At 32.7% G+C, this 20,420-nt stretch overlaps 2 protein-coding genes across 3 annotated transcripts in view; one reads left to right on the plus strand and one right to left on the minus strand.

Annotated features, from left to right (window-relative positions):
* The window catches only part of fus (epithelial splicing regulatory protein fusilli), a 91,259-nt gene extending 90,656 nt beyond the window's left edge, over nucleotides 1-603 (plus strand). For both annotated transcript variants that reach the window (XM_089241318.1, XM_089241319.1), the window contains exon 13: nucleotides 303-603. In XM_089241318.1, the coding sequence (XP_089097444.1) occupies nucleotides 303-464 (162 nt within the window). In that variant the 3' untranslated portion in view covers nucleotides 465-603. The remainder of the gene's footprint in view (nucleotides 1-302) is intronic.
* A 6,646-nt stretch (nucleotides 604-7,249) lies between these two features.
* The window catches only part of IntS8 (integrator complex subunit 8), a 31,164-nt gene continuing 17,993 nt past the window's right edge, over nucleotides 7,250-20,420 (minus strand). The window contains exons 17-24 of the mRNA XM_089241317.1: nucleotides 17,383-17,467; nucleotides 17,077-17,179; nucleotides 16,722-16,755; nucleotides 13,837-13,896; nucleotides 12,860-12,921; nucleotides 12,634-12,752; nucleotides 11,536-11,690; nucleotides 7,250-8,647 (exon numbers count right to left, since the gene is read on the minus strand). Coding sequence (XP_089097443.1) covers nucleotides 8,348-8,647; nucleotides 11,536-11,690; nucleotides 12,634-12,752; nucleotides 12,860-12,921; nucleotides 13,837-13,896; nucleotides 16,722-16,755; nucleotides 17,077-17,179; nucleotides 17,383-17,467 — 918 coding nt within the window. The 3' untranslated portion in view covers nucleotides 7,250-8,347. The remainder of the gene's footprint in view (nucleotides 8,648-11,535; nucleotides 11,691-12,633; nucleotides 12,753-12,859; nucleotides 12,922-13,836; nucleotides 13,897-16,721; nucleotides 16,756-17,076; nucleotides 17,180-17,382; nucleotides 17,468-20,420) is intronic.

The following is a 20,420-nucleotide window of genomic DNA, read 5'->3' on the forward strand; positions in this document are numbered from 1 at the left end:
ATAAGTTTCCAACTGATGCTCCGTTTAAAATTTTTTCATCAGTGTTGTAACAATAGAAATATTCATGTATACTGGGTTCCATGGAATAGTTTTGCTTGCTTAGAGAAACTCTGCTATATTTGACAAAAATGTTGTGAAGTTTGATTTAAGATGAATTATGTTACAGTAATTTTCAATTCAAAATGTTTCTCATCAAAAACAATAGATTTTCTACGACTTTGAATGATTTATTCTCATTCAAACATATTGTGTTTTACTAAAAATAGCAATTTATAGTTTTTGATAATTTCTGTGATTTATAGTTGACAACTGAATGCATTCCAGTTCCACGGAACGGAGAAGTCAGACCGAGCAGTGAAGCTATGGTCGCATTCCCAGCAGCAAGGATCGAAGCTGAAAGAGCACTTCATGAAAAAACTCGACAGAATTTGGGAAATCGTTACATAGAGCTGTTTATGGCTTAACGAAACCAAACTTACATCTCTTTATGCACAAGCCACCTATTTCTATTTTTTTCCACAAGCAACTAATGTTTTTTATCATTATTTTGAGTTGCAATTAGTGAGAACGAAAGAAAAAAAATAACAATGCGTCCATCTCGTCTTTCTCTATGCGTTTACTATAGAAACATTCAACATTAACCAATCTCCTGAGTCAGAAAGAAATCGCTTCTCAAACAACCAATCCAACAAATTCAGAATTTTTTTTGTCTTTCCTGTGCAACTCCTGAGCTTAACTCTTGAATTCTCTGCAATTCAAGCTTTATAACCAAGAAGCCATTGATAATATTTTTCAAAGAATTTTGTCTTTCTTATGCACATCTGAAGCTTCAGTGAATACACAATCCAAGAACTAATTCATCGCTGAATTTAATCGAAGAATCTTGTCCTTGTTACACATGCACATACTAGTATTTCTGTAAATTTTTTTGTTTCAATTAATGATTTACTAGTTATTTTGTAACTATTCGTTTACTTTAGCCCGAGTATTCATGAATGTTTTACTGTTCGGATAGAACATTAACATGAGTGTTGCACTTCTTATGCATTTGGAGATGTGCAATCAATTTTTTTTTCTTTCAAGTTTTTCATGGAGCATTTTTACATAACATATTCCAATAATAGTCGCATGATCAATATTGGAATATTGAAATGTTCATGTGTTATCATTATGTTCTTTGCATTCAATTTAAAAGTTTAAGCCTTTTCGCTATATAAATTCAACATAGGAATGGTTCCTAAAACTATTTTATCATTCAGTTAGAAACATCATGAATATTCATATCGATTAAGATTGCTTTCAAATTCGATCCTATAGGCTTTTTTTATCAATTGGTTGAAACATTCATTATAATGAGCTTATCTCAAAAACTGATGATTTTTCGCTATTATGGAATCATCATTCCACGAGTCGTCACCTCGCTCCATGAAAAACTTGAAACATTTAATATTTTTTTATTTTATTCTAGTTTTTATTCTATATTTTTTAATGTGATTTTTATTATTATTATTGTGTTAATGCTTCAGAGTGGGAAATATTTTCGCCCACCTCCATGTTTCGATACATTCCATTGTTTTTGTGTATGTTCTTTTTTTTTGCCTTCAGTAAACTTTGTTTTTATAGTATATCTTGTATATTTTTTTAAATGCTCATTACTTCATTATTGTAGCATTTTTTTTAACTCTATGAGAAGCAGCTTCTTTTTTGTGTGTGCAGAATAATGTATAATTTTTAGTCATTTCCGTCAAATGTGAGGTGAAATATTTAGGAGAAGAAATGAACTATTGTGAGTATGAAAAGGTTAAAAGAAATTGCTCTTTTTGAAAGAAAAGTCTTTGCAGCCTGCATAATTTTTCGTTTTTAATGTCTGATCAACTACGTCATGTTAATTTGATCTCTTTTCTTTATTTTAGTTTCTAAACAAAATGAATGGACTTGTTACAAAAAACTTTTGTAAGAAGTGTATATTAATATATAAATTAATATAAAACAAAGTAATATTGAGCATTCTTTCATGTTTTAATTTAATTGTTTTTGAATTTATCAATTCAAATTTATAGTAAAAAAAAAGTTTAAAAAGCTTTATAATATATCAAAGCTTTAAAATTATCTTTTGTGTGCTTTTCCTAAACTAACAATGCACAATGATTGGTTCATCAACTTATTTTATTGTCATACATCAGCCTATAAACCAGGACTTACAGTTAGACCAAAGGCTAGACAATGGCAACCATGCCCCCATTACAAAAATTTTGTAATTATTTCGAGAATCATGAGAACTTGATTGGACCTAACAGATTAACATTAGCTTAAATCAAGAGCTTGAATTGATATTGAATCATTGAAAAGTGATTTCCTAGCAACAAATTCCTGAGGTGCTAACTTGTGTGATAGATCCATACTTTGACATACTTCCCATATTTATTCAACACCATATTTAAGGTTTTTTATCAGTTAACTTATTGTATAAACTAGACACTATTACACAATAGCATTGTGATTATATTTTTTGTACTATAGTATAGAAAATTTTGCTATAATTAATCATTTTACTTTGTGTATATTTCATTTGTGACTTTACCCACCCCCATGGTATTTTATAAATTATGATTAAATAATTTAATTAATAAACACAATTTTACATTTTGATATTTCCTATCAATTACGTAATGAGATTTTTTTAATTCGTACATCTATTGAGATGTAAGAGATTCACATAACTTTGAAATACGAGCTATTTCTTATCGAGTCCAATAAAATTAGAAATGAAATAATCAATTGATCTGAAAAATCAATTAAAACATAATACTCTTGTAGTAATTAAATTTTACTATACATAATGAATTTTTTTATACATGGAAAATGAATGGTGTATTTTTTGGTTGTTACCTTATGAGCTACGGAGATTTTTTAAAAAATTCGTAGAGCTTGATGTAACTTTTACAAGTGATATTGAATTGTCTTTGAATAATTATATGTAATGTTATTTGCATGTCATTTTATTGTATGTTTATTGCAAATCTACCCTTCTATTTATTTTGAATATGTTGTATGCATATGAAGAGCATTCCAAGTGCCTTACCTTGTATTATATAACAATTATATATATATATACACATTATATAGTATAGTAATGCGTTAAGTGCTATTATATATTTTTTTCATTGTAATTTTCTTTGTATGCTGTTAATTGTAATCGTTTTGAATTTTTCCCTCCTTTTTTGTGTGTGAAATCAAAACATCATTCTTTGTTAATAATTATGTTTTGTGTATATGTTACAGTATATCTTACCCTTGATGATATTTATAGCATTGTAAATGAATTGTTCCTTTTTTTTTTCATTTTATGCACTTTGTAATTTTCTGCAATAGGCAATTAGTGCAATCTTTAAAATTGACTCTTGTATCATGAACGAAACTTGCTTTTTCATATCTCTACATAGAAATAAAGTGCTACTCAGAGTGCCTTCCATTGAAATCATAGAAATATTGTTAATAATTCCGTAACATTGTACTAATGAGGAAAACCATTCCAAACCTTACAGAAATAGTTTGTGGATACATAACATCATGGCACAAAAAATAATCAATCTTCTACACTATCAAGTACACATTTATTAAAACATCACTATTTATTAAAACATTCGGGGGTACCCAGTGGAGTCACTCTATTGGACCTAAACGCCAGGTTGGAGGATAATCTCAGTCCTTATGGGTAAAAATTGATGGCCCAGTCCAAACAACTCAAAATTTCCTGTTTCGAGGTACTGTAAACCCCCTTTTTTTGTGACAAAACCATTTGTCCCTAAAAGAAGGGTGATCGTATCAGAGAGGGGTTCCTGTTGAAACTTTAAATATAGTATTAACAATAACTGAAATACCTTTTTATTTGAAAATGAATGAAATTCTGGCAATATAAGATGCACTTAAAGTTATGAAAGTACACAATTATTGCACAGATACACGTTTAAAACTACAAAAGAAGTATTATACAAAGTTCGCTCACTGAATTCACATCTTTTGGAAAAAGTGATCTATTGATGTTTAATGGGTTTCGCCGAGTACTTAAAACTCTTTACAAATGTATTTTAAGTTGCAAGACTAAATCTAATGCCTTTCGTTTAGAGTAAAATGTATTTTATCTCTCCAGTGTTTTGAAAATGTCTGAATAGTTTTTTACACAACTTTTCTCTGCCCCTCTAACTCTTCTTCTTCCATATCGTCTTCTTCTTCAGATGGCTCTGACATATCTAATTTTTTGACGATGTCAGATATTTTGGTGGTATGATCTTCTATATTCTTATATATCATCTATAAGAGCATAATTTTCTGCTGATACTGCCATAAAGTACTGTGTATTGGATAACATACATTTTTTCTCTCTGTCATAGAAAGGGACAATTACACGAGCTGGCCATATTAAGCAGCATGAAATCATGTGTAAAATATTCTAGCACAACCAGCAACAGAATTTAAGATTCTAAACTGACATCAAAGTTGCCAAAAACATTAAAATACTTCAAAAATTTCATTCAAAAGTAGCCAAAAAGTGGATCAAATATTAGAACTTTTGATACCATCTAATGAGCATAATTTGAACCAAAATTAAAACAACTATTAAGGTCCATACAGAGGTTTTAGTCCAATAGAATGAATGATGAAAATGGTGTCATGACCATATCTGAGGGTGACCATTAAGCAGGGGTTCGAAATACATTATTTAAATAGGCTTTTTTTGCCAGGAAATTTTTATTTGGACATATAAAACAATGGTGATGAGGGGTGGACATTAAGAGGGCTTTTACTGTATCTGCAATCTAAAGATTAAACTCTGTGTGCAACTCAATGGGAGTGGACTTAAATTAAATTGCAGTAGGAAGCATATAAGCAGAGTTGGAAGTTGCTGCTGTTTTGCAATGTGTAGAGGTATTTTCTGCCGTTCTCATCGTGGGCATAACTCAAAAATTAAATTTTTTGAGTGTTACATTTTTGAACTGGGCCATTTAAATGTACCATAGGATGAAGGTGAATCAAATTTCTAGGTGTCCTCTGAAAGTTTAGGTGTTTGAATTGCTACGTACATCAATGACTTCACTGGTACTATAAACATTCGCATTTAAATTCATTATTTAGTAAATTTTTACAAGAAAATAAAATTTTGCTAAAGATGCAAATGATGACATTTGCCTTGAGGTATTATTACCTTCACCAACGATCGGGAATTTGAAACACAGATTAATTTGGAAAATTAGAGACAAATTTAATAATGTCTATATATAATGTGATATCATTTTTCTGCTAATGCGTTTTATAAAAATACATGTCGTATTTTCTTTATCACATCAAAATCTCCTCCAATAATAGTCTTCCATACATTCTGTGACTCATGCATGCATTTCATAACCACTGTATAGTGACAGAATTAATCCATTTAATACATATTAACATACAATAATAATACAATGATGCATGAATAGTTATCAATCAAGTGCCTTAATCAATGTTTTGAATATAGGATGGAGATATGAATTTTATGAAAAAATAATGAAATTTGTGCTAATATTTTTAATATAAGAATATACTGTTTTGTAGGTTGTATTTGTAGTTATATTTGTATTTCTGATGTGATTTTCAATTTCGACTACACATATATAGTATATAATATATATGTAACTATATTATGTATACTAATGTTACGTTATGTTACTTTTTTTTCAAGTGAAGTACTTGTGAAATATTTTGATGCCGGTTACTTTTTACGTCAAGCTGCAATGCTTATTATAATTATCAAGTGTTTTGTTTTCTTTTTTTCGTATGTTTAGCGTGCATGCATCTGTATATTATTTAATCTCATTTTGTCAGTGCTATACTATGTTAGTCCTAGTCTTGCATCACTTGCATTTCTTCATCTCAATTTTTTTTGTATACGATTTTTAAATGAACTTGTGTCACGATTATTCACAAGTGAATGTGAAATGTCTGTAGTTATATATATCAAAAAAATATAAATATATATTTATGTATGTATGCATTTTTTGTGTTGTGCTAAGCACAATAGCTTTTTTTCTCAACAACAATAATAATATAAACAATACTTTGAGTTGATTAATGGACTTGAGTGCAAAAGTATACCTGAATGCAACATTCGAATGTCTTTCTATAAGTCTGTTCATTCGAAATCTTCACACAAACTTTTCATGTCCAAAAAATGCACACTAAAGAAAAGTCGAGTATACAATGTGAATTATCAACATTCGATAAAAAAATCGAAATATTTTACTATTGCAATTTTTTTTGCACTTGTTACTGCTTGATTACATATTTCAAATAAAAATGCTGCATTTAATTAAAATTGGTTTTGTCTCTTTATTTGACACATAATGCATAATAACTGGGCCTCCTTGCAGAAGGGATAAAAGTAATGATAAATCTGTGCTCAGATGGCAAAATATTATCAGAAAAATTGTATTTCTTGCTTTCCGGAGTCTCATTCTTTAAAATTTTGGAAGGTGGCAAAATTTAATCTTTCTGTTTTGGTTTATGAGCAAACAACTGAGGCAAATTGTAATAAGTCAAAAAGCTGCAGTATCACATAGTGCAAAATGTTATTTACAAATCCACCATCGTGAAATTTTAAAAAAGTGACATAACATTTTGCCATCTGAGCACAGAAATTACCTCTCATTATACATCATTTGTAGCACATTATCATACCCAGTAGGCTGGTGCTGATTTAAGAAATTTATTGAACCATTTAATGAAAACATAATCATCACAATACTAAACACTCTCACAATGTTAAGTCTAACTCTTGTCCCACTTCATACAGTAAAACCTGTCTATAACGATACTTTAGGGACCCAGAAAAATATTGTTATAGACTGTCATGATAATTATCGTCATAGACAGTTTGAGCATTTGCCCTATTTCCTATTAAATAGGAATTCCACGGGGGACCAAAGAAAATGTTGTTATAGGCAGGTTTATTGTTATAGACAGTATCGCTATACGCAAGTTTCACTGAATCACCTCATCTTCCTGAGGGAAATGAATAATGAGATGGTCAAGAAAGAAAAGATGTACTGCCACTGCATAAGTTTTCTCAACTCCTTACACTTGTTCCGCAGATTTTCAATGATTTTCCATTTCAGCATACCAAAAGTGATATTTTCCCGCAATTTTTTGGCGAACAATATTACAAAGACCAGCATTCGACTCAGGCACAACACAGAACATTTCACAAATACTTAAAACAGTAAAAAATACCTTTATTTACAACAAAAATATACAGTGAAATGCAACTCTGAAGACAACATGTTGTTCCAATGTGCTCATATACTCTGACAAAATCAAAAATTTAATTTCATCACATATTCAAAAATATAGTATTTTGATTACATGAAATCTACATGTATTGAAGTTTTTGTTAGTCTCAACTGAAATTAAAATCGTATGAACTCACTGTTATGGAACCTATTGTAACATTCAAAATTTTTCTAAATAACTATTATGAAACAAATGATAGAAAAGACAAAATTTCCAAAATAAAAAAAGAGTCACACAAGAGATAATTACAGAGAAATCTTGATACAGTAATACTCTGTGGACTAAGAAAAAGTATCATTGTAGAGTGATTATTGCTATATCAAGAGGCAGCATTTTAACATTAGAGTATAGACCTTTCCAAACAAGACTTAGAAAAATATCGTTGTGAGGGGATTTATCGTTATATCGAGTACCATTGTAGCAAGGTTTCATTGTACTTGGCTTTTTGATAGTTAATCAATTATTTATCCTCAACTTTTTAGTTATATATAACTTCAATTCAGTAATTTTTCATGTTGAACATCAGTAAATTAAAATATATATAATTTTTTTTTTCAAACTGATTTGAACAAACTTTACTATTGAATTTGAGCATCAAGCATAAACCTTGACTTTATGTTATTGTAGATATTGCAGAGAACTATAATAAAAGCCAATACAACACAATATTTTATGAAAGTGAAAATTTTCCCAGCAGTCCTAAATTTTGCTGAATTAGTTGAAATCAATGGGGTGAAGAACACTATCATTTTTGGTATTTTTGTACCTAATGCTCAATGCTTTGGTATTATGGAATTTACTTTATATGGGATTTGCAAAGGGGGAAGCACATTTTGGAAAAGAAATGTCTGGCTTAGCTAGTAAGGCACTTTCACGCATTACTTGAGTTAAACCTAATGTTTTCCTTGTGAAAATGTGAAAGAAAAAATGCATGGACATCAGAAGATAATTTTGTCTCACAGCACAAACACAATTCACACACACATTCAAGCATGTAAACAACAGTACAACTTTTATTCTATCACAAAAACTGCTTTGCCATTGCTCTAAGAAACCTTCCCTTTCTGAGATTTGCAGCTTCTCTCTGAATTTCTTCATTGTTGTTTGCATTTAGCTCAAGCTGTCCAACCAAGTGCATCACAAGATTACGATAGCTCAGGTCACCTCTTCGAGAATGAAGATTTATGAGATATTCAAGAAGAGTTACATCCCAGATGAAAGGATAATATGTATCACAGCTATCATTACACACTCTTTCTCCAAGGGCTTTGAATGCCATTGGATAGTTTGATTCTTCGAGAAACTGATGAAGTACAGCAGCCTACAAATATTTAAAAAAATTCAAATACATGAATGCATTATTCTGAATTTAAACATATTAGGAATATTTATGCACAATAAAATCCTTGATAAGACATCATTTAGAGAGATAAATTTCTATAATTATTGCACAGTAACTGAAGATACTCAAAATACAGTAAAACCTTGATAACTTGACATCCCAAAAGTATCGATGAGCATGTTGACTTAGTAACCTTTGAGTATTTTCAACCAAAAAACAACAAAATAAAGAGTTGTTGAAATAAATGTCGTGGAAATTTATTAACTGACCAATCCACTGGAAATTTTTAAAAATTAGTTGTGATAGCACATCGCGAATCGTAGTCGACTTAAGCAGGATTTAGATATCTTGTGTCAAGTTAAAAGAGGTTTCTCCCCATTGATTTAATATTAACCAACCATGAAAATAAATAATTGTCGAGTTATCCAGATAGTCCAATTGTCTACATGTTGAGTTAAAGGTTCTACTGCACATTGATTACTAATCTATTTAGAAATTTTTGAATTAGAAAAGAAAGAATTATGAGAAATGATCAAATTAGACAGTGTTGACAATTCCTTGGTAAATATTAAGTACACAGAGAATACTGAGTTATATAAATGTGATGCTCAAAACATTAAGTGGTATTACTGCCACAGGTAGTGTAGAAAATTTATCAATGTGATCACTGTTCCCTCTCAGCTGTGAGCGTGCGCAGCTATACTGTAACATGAGTTGCCGTGAAATTGGTTCATTACAGGGGAAAAATGCTTTCACAAAACGCAAAATCCCAAATTACACTATAGCTGGATATAACATATTACAGTAGCATGCTCAAAACAAACAGGTCTACGCATGTTAAAGAAAAATTAGAGGGAACATTGATTTTGACTGACCTGTTGATGAAAAATAAATGAAAAACTTATTTTTAGCTTCATTATATCATTTTTAAAACATTATCTACATTTAACAAGTAATGACAAAAAATAGTATTTGTTTTGATTTTGGCGATGAAAACTTCATCCGAAATATTAAAACCTTTGATTCCTGCTGATAAATAATTAATTGAATAAATCAACATCATTTTGTATCAACTCAATATAACACTAGTTTATAGGGCATTAAAGAGTTTACGATCCATTAGGAGGTAAAGAGATAGACATTTTGTCATCTCGAACATTTTTTATGCTTTTCCATCACAAATTTTTATAGTTCATAATGTTTTAGAACATGCAGAAAATATGTGTGAGTGATAAATCGCATTTAAGAATCTATAGATGACAAGTTGTTTGGACAGAATTAAAAAATGTGATAATTTAACCAGTCCTCTGGCAACAATGACATAGAAGTGCTGATTTTCAGTCTATTTCAATTTTCTAAGACTAATTAGTAATTACTTCAATTATCTTTTTTTGATGATTTAAAAATACTGTTAAGAACATGAAGAAGACAATTTCAATACATTCATAAAAATTTTAATCAGGAAAATACATTTTATTAGCTTCAAACTTTTAAATAAAGGGGAAAAAATTAATTGACCAGATGACTGGTTAAAGAAGTGGTGAGTTGGTATTAATATTTCATAATTGTGTGTGTGTGATATGGCATAATACAATTTTAACTCTTTCATTACTGGTGTTACCCAGGGCTGAACAAATCCCAGATGCCAGGTCACCATGGTAACTAAAAAATTGGTATTGGTGCTTAAAATTTTCTTTGTGTAATTACTAAATTGCAGGCTAAAAGCAGAGTAAAATATTTGGAATTTATAGCAGAATATCTGTCAACATGAAAGAGGGTCACTATGCCCTGAAAAAGTCAAAAGAAGCATTATTTCGGACCTTTTTCTTTGGGAAAAAAAATTTTTGGTGCATAAAATTCTTCTGGTGTCTAGATTTTTTTTGATTTGTCCAGTCCTTGTATTATTTCTTCAAGTATAGGTATCTCAGGCTATCAAGTATAGGTATCTCAGGCTATCAAGTATAGGTATCTCAGGCTATCAAGTATAGGTATCTCAGGCTATCAAGTATAGGTATCTCAGGCTATCAAGTATAGGTATCTCAGGCTATCAAGTATAGGTATCTCAGGCTATCAAGTATAGGTATCTCAGGCTATCAAGTATAGGTATCTCAGGCTATCAAGTATAGGTATCTCAGGCTATCAAGTATAGGTATCTCAGGCTATCAAGTATAGGTATCTCAGGCTATCAAGTATAGGTATCTCAGGCTATCAAGTATAGGTATCTCAGGCTGATCGAGACCACTTTGGTGTGCACTATCTTACTTTGAATAATAATTAGCTCAACACCATATAGAATTACATTCGAAAAATTTCATACATAATGTTAATATACAATAAAATTATGTGAAAAATATTTAACCGGGGATTTTTAAATGCCATTGCTCAGAAGGGTTTGTCTTTTTTACCAGTAAAAATAGGTATCAACCATTTGATCATTAATCATTTTTATCACACTAGTCATTTTCTGCACATGAGAGCTAGACCAGGACCTACTGTTTATTGCCAAATTCAGTACCTCAGAGCAGGGCCACAACTGAGGGGAGGGGGAGTCTGGTGCTTCAGGCACTGGACCAAAGAGACGCTTATTTCCCAGCCTCTTTAACCTATCCTTCAACATTGCAAGGTGGTACCAAAATGAGTGTTTGCCACGACTGACCAAGCATATAGTTGTGGCCCTGCCTCAGAGTCAGGAAAGATTCTGACAAAGGCGAATTGTGTATCAAACTCACGACACCTCTGAATGCCCTTTGGTACTGTAGGAGAATATCTTATTGACCTTTGGGCTACTGTGCCCAACAAGTATCAATAATAGTTTATATCTGAATTATACTTTTTATTTATTTATCTGACCTTAACATGGCACTCACCTGAGTGTGATTATGTATCTTTGTACAACAGTGTATCATATGCTTGAACATCAGGTCATCAAACAGAATTTTTGGCAGAGATAAGTTGAAATAGTCTGTACTAACCATTGCAGCAGAAAGATAGTATTTCATGGCACAAGAATAGTGCCCTTGAACTGTATGGAAAACAAACAATTCATTTCATCAATAAAAAAAATTATTAAATTATTCAGGAATGTAGGAGCTGCAATATATAATCACAAAAAAATAATATACACAATAACCCCTCATTATACTGTAATGTATACTGATGTGATATACTGAAAGGGTGACATAACCAATAACTTTATCTGGGTTTTGATGCAAAACTTATTTCCTGTATATAATGCACAGATTACACATAATAAACATCTAAATTTGTTAGCTTAGATTAAAGGCTACCGATAAAAAAAAACAAAATAGCAGTGTTATATACAAGGTGCAATGTAATGAAGGAACACACCGCTCATTCCTACAAAGACCAATTCCTTATAAATTCCCCAGAGGAATGTTCACATGTTGCATGTACAGTTCGATAATAGGATAATGAATTATTTCAATTAATTTCTTATTTAATGTACTGAGTAAATTTATATTAATACACTTTCAATCCCCCCCCCCAAGTTATTTGTAACTGTGTTTTTTAACATAATTAAGAATCCTTTCACAGCCATCAGTTCTTGAACAATTCATAGCTTTCAGGATAGTAAGTGGACATGGTTGAAAAAGTTTTTTTTTTCTTCTAAATTTTGTTCACAAGATTAATTTTTTTTTTAATCCACTTCCTTTGATTCAAAAATAAAAAGGTTTTATTCAAATGTAAATTTAAGAATTTTGAGTGTCGAATTTCAATTACTGTACATGATTGAACAAAAGAGAAAAAAAATTGTTATTAGTATATCTTAATTTGATTTATTTTTTTATCATTGAATAATCATTATCAATTTTAATAAATGAATAAGTCAAGTAAGATTAATGATTGGCAAAAATCAATAACAGTGCATTCAAACAACACTGTTATCACAAAAAATGTACAAGAATATTTTCTATTAAAAAAAAGTCAAACTTCTAATATCTCACCATACATAACATCTCCTTTAGTTCTTAGCCAGGCTGAATGTGTGGGATGAACAGTTAATGCATGTTGCAATGTAGCTTGAAATGCATCACTGACTGCTGACATGTTGAACACAGCAGCACTGAAATGAGCAATATATATTAGTACAAATCAGTAATGAGGTGATTTTAAATACAATTACACATACACAATTAACTACATACAAAATTAAATAACATTAATGCTTACTTATTCACAGAGGAAGGCCACAGACCTTGATATTCTAAGAAAATTTCACCCATAGAGTCATCCTTGTGAAATATAAAATGAAAATAAATTTTACATAAATATCAGTTTTCATAATATAGTTGACTCAATTACAAATCAATAATGGATAATCAGTCATATATCAAAGTTTATAGGAAATAGAAAACTTAATTTTAAAAAAAAGAATCAGAGAAAAAAAAGCAAATTTTCCACTTAAATTAATTCTGGCAAAGAACCTCATTGAAGTACCCAACTACAAATTCAGAGTTCAGGTTTCAGAAAAATGCATTACAATAATTCACACAAAAATCAACTTCTGAAATTTACTGTGAATATACTCAAGCAAATGAATGAAAACTTAAACAATTAAGATTAGTTGTGCTATTGCAGGAATTGGCAACTAAACTTGAATAGCAAGCCAGTTTGTAGCCTTTAATGCTCGACAAAGATTTAATCTGATGTATAGTGAAAGCCCATAAGGAGCAAATCCCTCTCCAATAGAATGGGATCAAAGTTAATGAGTGAAAAAATAATGGTCTTGTCCTGTAAAAATACATGATGCATGTCACAGTATTGTCCCCCCCCCCTAAAGTCACACTACTCACACATCAGCCTGGATCTCCACCTGGGCCCCTGATGTTTTGCCTTTCTTAACATTGTAATTAAATATTTGTTGGTTATCAAATAACTAACTTTTATGAGATTATTAGCCAACCTTTTAAACTTGAATAAATTTGTTAGTAGAATTGAGGAAAACAAGAGTAGAAAATATTATAGACACTAAAAAAACTAAACTACAACAATCCAAATTTTTTGGGCTGTTATGCCATGTTCAAGTTTCTGTTATGCCTCGAACATGGCATAATAGGCCGAAAAGTTTGGATACTCTTATAAACTATGGCCATGAAAGCATGCCTTCTCCCAACTAAAACTGTTTTGATTGTTTTATTTATACTTACTTTTAGAATATTATAAAACTTTGCCAAACAGGAAATAATAATGCCCAGTGATGACGTGTCCTAAAACCATAAAATAAACTGTATACTTGAAAACACTTGAAAAAGCTTGTCTAGACGTATTATCAAAAAGCATAACAATTTTCAATATAACTGACAATGAATTCTTGCTCAATGAAAACATTTTTGAATGTTCTTGTTTAATAATTTGGAAGTCCATGCAAAACATTCAAATTTATTTATTATGTGATTCCTTATAAGAGGGAGTCCAACAATAAAAATAACTCTTCAGTGACAAAAAGAAGATACAGTAAAACTTGTCTTCAATGGAATCGCAAGGGACCAAAATTTTTTTCCGGTTGAACACAGGTTTCAGCATCTTGTATATAATTGAAATAAAATAAATTAACTAAAAATAAAGTAAAAGATTCAAAAAATAGATTAAATAAAGTTATGTACATTAGTTATTCTGTAATTACCGATTATCACTTGATATGATTACATTATTTATGAAAAAAAAAATATATATATATATATTTACTTTATATATATATAACATACATTAATTATTCTCATCACCAAATAGTAAGTAAACAGTACTGTAAATAAATAAATAAATTTGAATTTTTCCAGTAGTTAAGATGGCACCTGAGTGGTGCAGTGTTAAGATGTTTGTCTTCCATCATGAAGGTTATCATCCCTGTCACGGGGGTTCGAATCCAGGGAAGAACATCAGAAACAATCTCTTTATCTACCGACCCTGGGGTGACCACCAATAGATGGCACCTCCATTTCCCACCCGATTCCACTGGTTGGATATTGTCGTATGGCAATATATGACCGGAGTTGGTGTGTGGCAAAGTAGTAGTTAAGAAGCGTTTTCTATATGTAGTTCCAAACCCTTTGCTGCGTGACTTTCAGTGAACAGTTTTCCTTCAGAAATCATACTAAACATGCTCAAGTCATTATGCTGTGAAGCAAAATGCTACAGTTCTTTTAGGTTTTGATAGCAACTGCACAAAACTTCACCCAACACTTTCCTTCTCCTGAAAAATTACGACATTTACAGGATTTTAGATTTTCTCTAAAATTTTCTATGAGAGTTTCAAAATCTGTTGCGTCAGGTTCAGTTGGCACATTGTCATCTAAGTTTATGCAATGCTCAGCACCAGGACTGCAAATAAGATTTTAGTGCAGGGGAAATTCGATGATTTTATAGTAGTGTTTTTGTGTTCCCACCTAAGATTTCCCCTTTCCCACTAAATTTTGCTGCAAAGGCAGTTGCCCCGTTTACTTCCCTCTAGTTCCAGCCCTACTCAGCAGCACTGCAATCACTTTTTATACGGTTCCTTGGTCTACTGTTGGTTGTAAAACACTCATGGTGTTTGTGTGAAATTCCCCGTTATATATAAGTGGGTACAATTTTCCTTTCCATTTCCATATTAGGAAAGTTCCATTTAATGCAAGTTTTTTAATATATATTTCAGCATTGAAACCATGGGACCAAGATTTTTTCCATTAAAGACAGATTTTAGTGTATGATATACAAATTAGTCTGAATATTTTGAAGAAAAAAACATCACAACAAGGCACCATTTCTTATCCAGTTTTTAAAAAAAACTTCATAAACAGAATTAATTTCTTAGCTAGAGCAACTCCCCTTCTCAATCTATTTTTCAATAGCAAAAAAACTATGCTTTTGGGAAAATTACCATTGCTTGAAAATTCATATATGCTTACAGTCACTGATACAAAAAATAAAATCTATTCATAGCCGATGCTGAAAATGTTCCTTCCAAATCCATGCACACTTAAATGTCTCATCTAAATTCTTTAATGTGTTTATAAATATGTTGCAGACCAATATCAACAGGTTCATTTTTGTATCACTGAAGGTAAGTAAATTTCAATCCCAAGAGCATAATTTTTTATAGGTACGACTTTGGGCCATAGTGATAGAATTACATGTACTTACAGCAAAGGAAATTCCAACACTGAGAAGTGATTTAGATGAATGAAATTCAGGTAATGCATTTGTAAATGCAATTTATTGGCTTCATATAAATTACAGCATCATAAGTAATACTGTGCTATCTGAGAGTGTGATACGAAGCTGTAAGCTGTAATTCGTGGGACCAATGCATTTTTCTTACGTTAATGACCACTAAAGTCACCACAAAGTTGAGTACTACTAAATAAGAATATATGCATTCTGTCGTAGAAATGTCAGATGTCATTCTGAGGTATGGAGTTTCATACCAGTTGTACTTGGCAGTTCGATGCGTCAGGACCATTCTGTGAACACGGTAATCATTTCCTGTGCTGGTCTGCCTGGACGCCTGCCTCCTTATAGCAGTACCTTCTCGAGATTACTGCTGCCAACAGTCATAGACTGTAGAGGCAAGTCTCTTCAACCTTTTCACGGTAAGAAAATTGGTCTTGTGAAAGATTTATTCTATGGTCTTGTTCAAACTGAGTCAAATGTACAATGTGTAATCACTTCCCCAAGGAGGTGAGTACACTTCACCTCCTGGGGATATTTCTCTCATTATCACCTGAAGTAAAAAAAACTTAATTTGAAAAGAATGCTCGTGAAGTTTATGTGTATTTAAGAAAATTTGATTTGAGTGTTCAATGCACCGCTACTGGCACCACACTTGTTCTGCAACTTTGTGATTTACACAGAAGCATCTTTCAAATGTGTGAATGTGTCTTCTAATTCTGGTTCATCCAGGACAATTTCTTCTAATTGTGGAGATTTCATTTTCTGTCAGCATATGTTTTATTGGAAAAAGAGGCTTAAAAATGACTATACAAGTGATTAACAGTAGCGTTCAGAAAAAAATAGAATTTTAAAAAAAAAGTTCGAGTTGAATAAAAATTCTTACTTTCACTTTATTGATGAATGATTGTAAAGCCGCCCTAAATGAAAGGAAAAAGTACAAAAAATTTTAAAAATAAAAAAAAATGAAATCAAAACAATTTTTAAGTAAAGATCATCATAATGTGAACAGAAAGAAACTTTTGGGACCAGAGAATAATATTATTAATATAGGAAAAATGTATCATTATACATGATTTACACAGTAATACCAATTTAAAAACAAAATTATTCTGTTTTAGAGATATGAGTTAGAAATGAAAATAGATGATAAAAATGTTCTACCTCAAGAACTTTCAAGTACAGGATAAATTCATAAAAAATACATAGGCAAGATAGCAAAAACATATATTCAAACTTACTTATCAAAGATAGAATGAGCATATTCTCTAGGTATATCCTTGATCACTCCACTGCTAGTGCGTTTCATTGAATTCATGGACACACCCGTAAAAATTGGAAGAACTATCAAAAAGACAATGGAATGAAATTTTTTGAATGATAAGCCTAAACTGTCTGTATGCATGTAGTGAATATTTGAAAAAGAGCACAATGTACAAATTAATTTTTTTAGAGCATTAGGGGAAATACTCACAAAACATCACCCAAGCCCACTCATTCAAGATAAAGGGCTGATAAAATATCAAGAAATATGCTAGAAATCTCACCTAAATCCCAAAGCTCTTTAGATGTGTTGCGATTACTTTTATTCAAAAACACGTCTCTACAAATGACTGCCACAGCTTGAGAAAACTGAAAAGACAAATTTTTCTTCAATTATTTTCAAAAGAGTAATGAAGACCATAAAGCATAAATACATATATATTATTTCCCTCTCAAACAAATACATGAGAAATGTAATAAATTATATATATAGACATTTTATGCCATAACTTACAAATGGTTTACGGAAAATTCACCGCCAACAATTCACCGCCGGAAAATTCACCGACAACAATTCACCGCCATGCAATTCACCGCTAGGAAAATTCACCGACCAACAATTCACCGCCATGCAATTCACCGCTTGGAAAATTCACCGACCAACAATTCACCGCCATGCAATTCACCACTAGGAAAATTCACCGACCAACAATTCACCGCCATGCAGTTCACCGCTAGGAAAATTCACCGACCAACAATTCACCGCCATGCAATTCACCGACGACAGTTCGATGCGAGTCAGTTAGCGAGGGAATGAGCGATTGAGTTACTGAGTGAGTGAGTGACCCAGTGAGTGACTGAGTGACCGAGTGAGTAAGTGATTCAGTGAGCGACTGAGTGACCGAGTGAGTAAGTGATTCAGTGAGCGAGTGGGTTACTGGTTCAATGAGCGAGAAAGTCAGTCCGTGAGTGAGTGAGCGAGCTGCTAAGTGAGTGAGCGTTCTAGTGAGTGAGTGATCTATTGAGTGAGTAAGTGCCATGTCCTAAAGATATGGCAGAAAGTTTAAATAATGACTTTATGAGAAGAAATTCAGATGATACGGATTCGGGTTGCTGTATTTTTTAAATATATGGCATCCATATTTATTGTGGGCATCTTTTTCTCAGCCACCTCGCTGGGCATTTTGCCTGTTGTGGCCTTGTATTTGTATAAATTACAAATTGCTGTTGCCCAATACAAGATAGTATATTCAACAAAATTCCATTAACTCTGTTTTACTCAGAAGCTTCTAATGAAATGTTAAAAGGGATAATAACAGAATTAAAAGATAGTAAAGTAAGTGGATACGCGATGAATTAACTTCCTAAAAATGCTTAAAATCATCTCCTGTTATCACTTTGATGTTATAAAAAACATCGCTGATCATCAGTAACCAATGGATTTTTTTTATGATGAACTAGCTGTTACCCGCGATTTCACGTGATGAACTTTCAGGAATCCCGCCCTAGTGCGTATCTAGTATATCTATATGTACTTTATATTTACTATATACGTATATATATACTTCCTATGCAACGGAAATTAGTGACGATTTTTTTATTACGGGAGTCGGTGACGTTTTTTGAGTGATGGAAATCTGTTACGTTTTTGTGTTACGGAAGTCGGTTACGATTTTGGGGTCAAGTTTTCATTTAACTCTTGCATATATCGGGACCCATTTGACACATCGGGACCAAGTAATATGCATGTACCCCGAGTTTCCCACATCCTACAGCAGGTCCCCTAAGCTGAAATGGATGGCGGGTCCCCAAACCAGCTTTTTCACGGGCCCCTCTGTGCTTAATTTATAGTGTGAAAATATCAAAAAGCGATAAGAAACGTTCCGGCCCCTGTCAGCCCTGCCCTCGTGGGGATCATGCCGAGAGGTATGTATACGTAAAATATACATATATCACCAGTGCTCCCAACATACAGGGTCGGGGTACCCGGGGGATTGCACATATGCCTTCATGGGGGAATTAAAAGGTTTCATATGCAGGGGTCCTTGCGATAGTCGAAGCCCAAGGTATATCCAGTCTGGGACCCCATAAAATTTGCGAATTCGGTCAAGGGTAAATTCTTTAATCTCTGCGCAGAGTCCCGGTATTTCTTTCTCCTAATCAATGTGATGGTTTTGTCCACTTACAATTTGCTCCATCCGAACTTCATTCAAACTCTGTTCTCTTTTTATGGCACCGATGAACTTCCATATATCTGGGTGGTGAGCAGATAATTGCTGTTGGAACGCTCGATGCCATCCTTCTATAGAATTGTTGGTAAATCGTTACGCGTTCCTTGAAAGCAGTTCCAAATGTCGACGTCAAAGCGCGGCTGACGACGACGACCACCACGACGAAGAGGACGCCCGAGCCAAGTGTCTTCAAATCTACACTTCATCATAAATACATTTTCGGAACAATCGAATTTGTTAATCATTTGTGACACTACTAGGTTAAAAACTAACTAACTAACCAATTCACTCACTCCCTCACTCACTCACTTACTGACCATTCACTCACTCCCTCACTCACTTACTGACCATTCACTCACTCCCTCACTCACTTACTGACCATTCACTCACTCCCTCACTCACTTACTGACCATTCACTCACTCCCTCACTCACTTACTGACCATTCACTCACTTACTGACCATTCACTCACTCCCTCACTCACTAACCAATTTACTCGCTCGCTCAATCACTGACTCGATCAATCACTTACTCACTCGATCACTCAATCACTCAATCACTTACTCACTCGATCACTCAATCACTTACTTACTCGGTCACTCACTCACTCACTGGGTCACTCACTCACTCACTCGGTCACTCAATCACCTACATACTCGGTCACTCAGTCACTCACTGGGTCACTCACTCACTCACTCACTCAGTAACTCAATCACTTACTTACTCACTCACTGGGTCACTCACTCACTCAGTAACTCAATCACTTACTTACTCACTCACTGGGTCACTCACTCACTCGGTCACTCAATCACTTACTTACTCGGTCACTCAGTCACTCACTGGGTCACTCACTCACTCGGTCACTCAATCACTTACTTACTCGGTCACTCAGTCACTCACTGGGTCACTCACTCACTCGGTCACTCAATCACTGACTCACTCAGTCACTCACTGGGTCCCTCACTCACTCGGTCACTCAATCACTGACTCACTCAGTCACTCACTGGGTCCCTCACTCACACGGTCACTCAATCACTGACTCACTCGGTCACTCAATCGCTCACTCCCTCGCATTGAACTGTTGTCGGTGAA

This window comes from Pholcus phalangioides, unplaced genomic scaffold (assembly GCF_987345545.1).
Source record: "Pholcus phalangioides strain wild (caught in Gottingen) unplaced genomic scaffold, Ppha-v1.0 ptg000013l_1, whole genome shotgun sequence".
NCBI lineage: Eukaryota > Metazoa > Arthropoda > Arachnida > Araneae > Pholcidae > Pholcus > Pholcus phalangioides.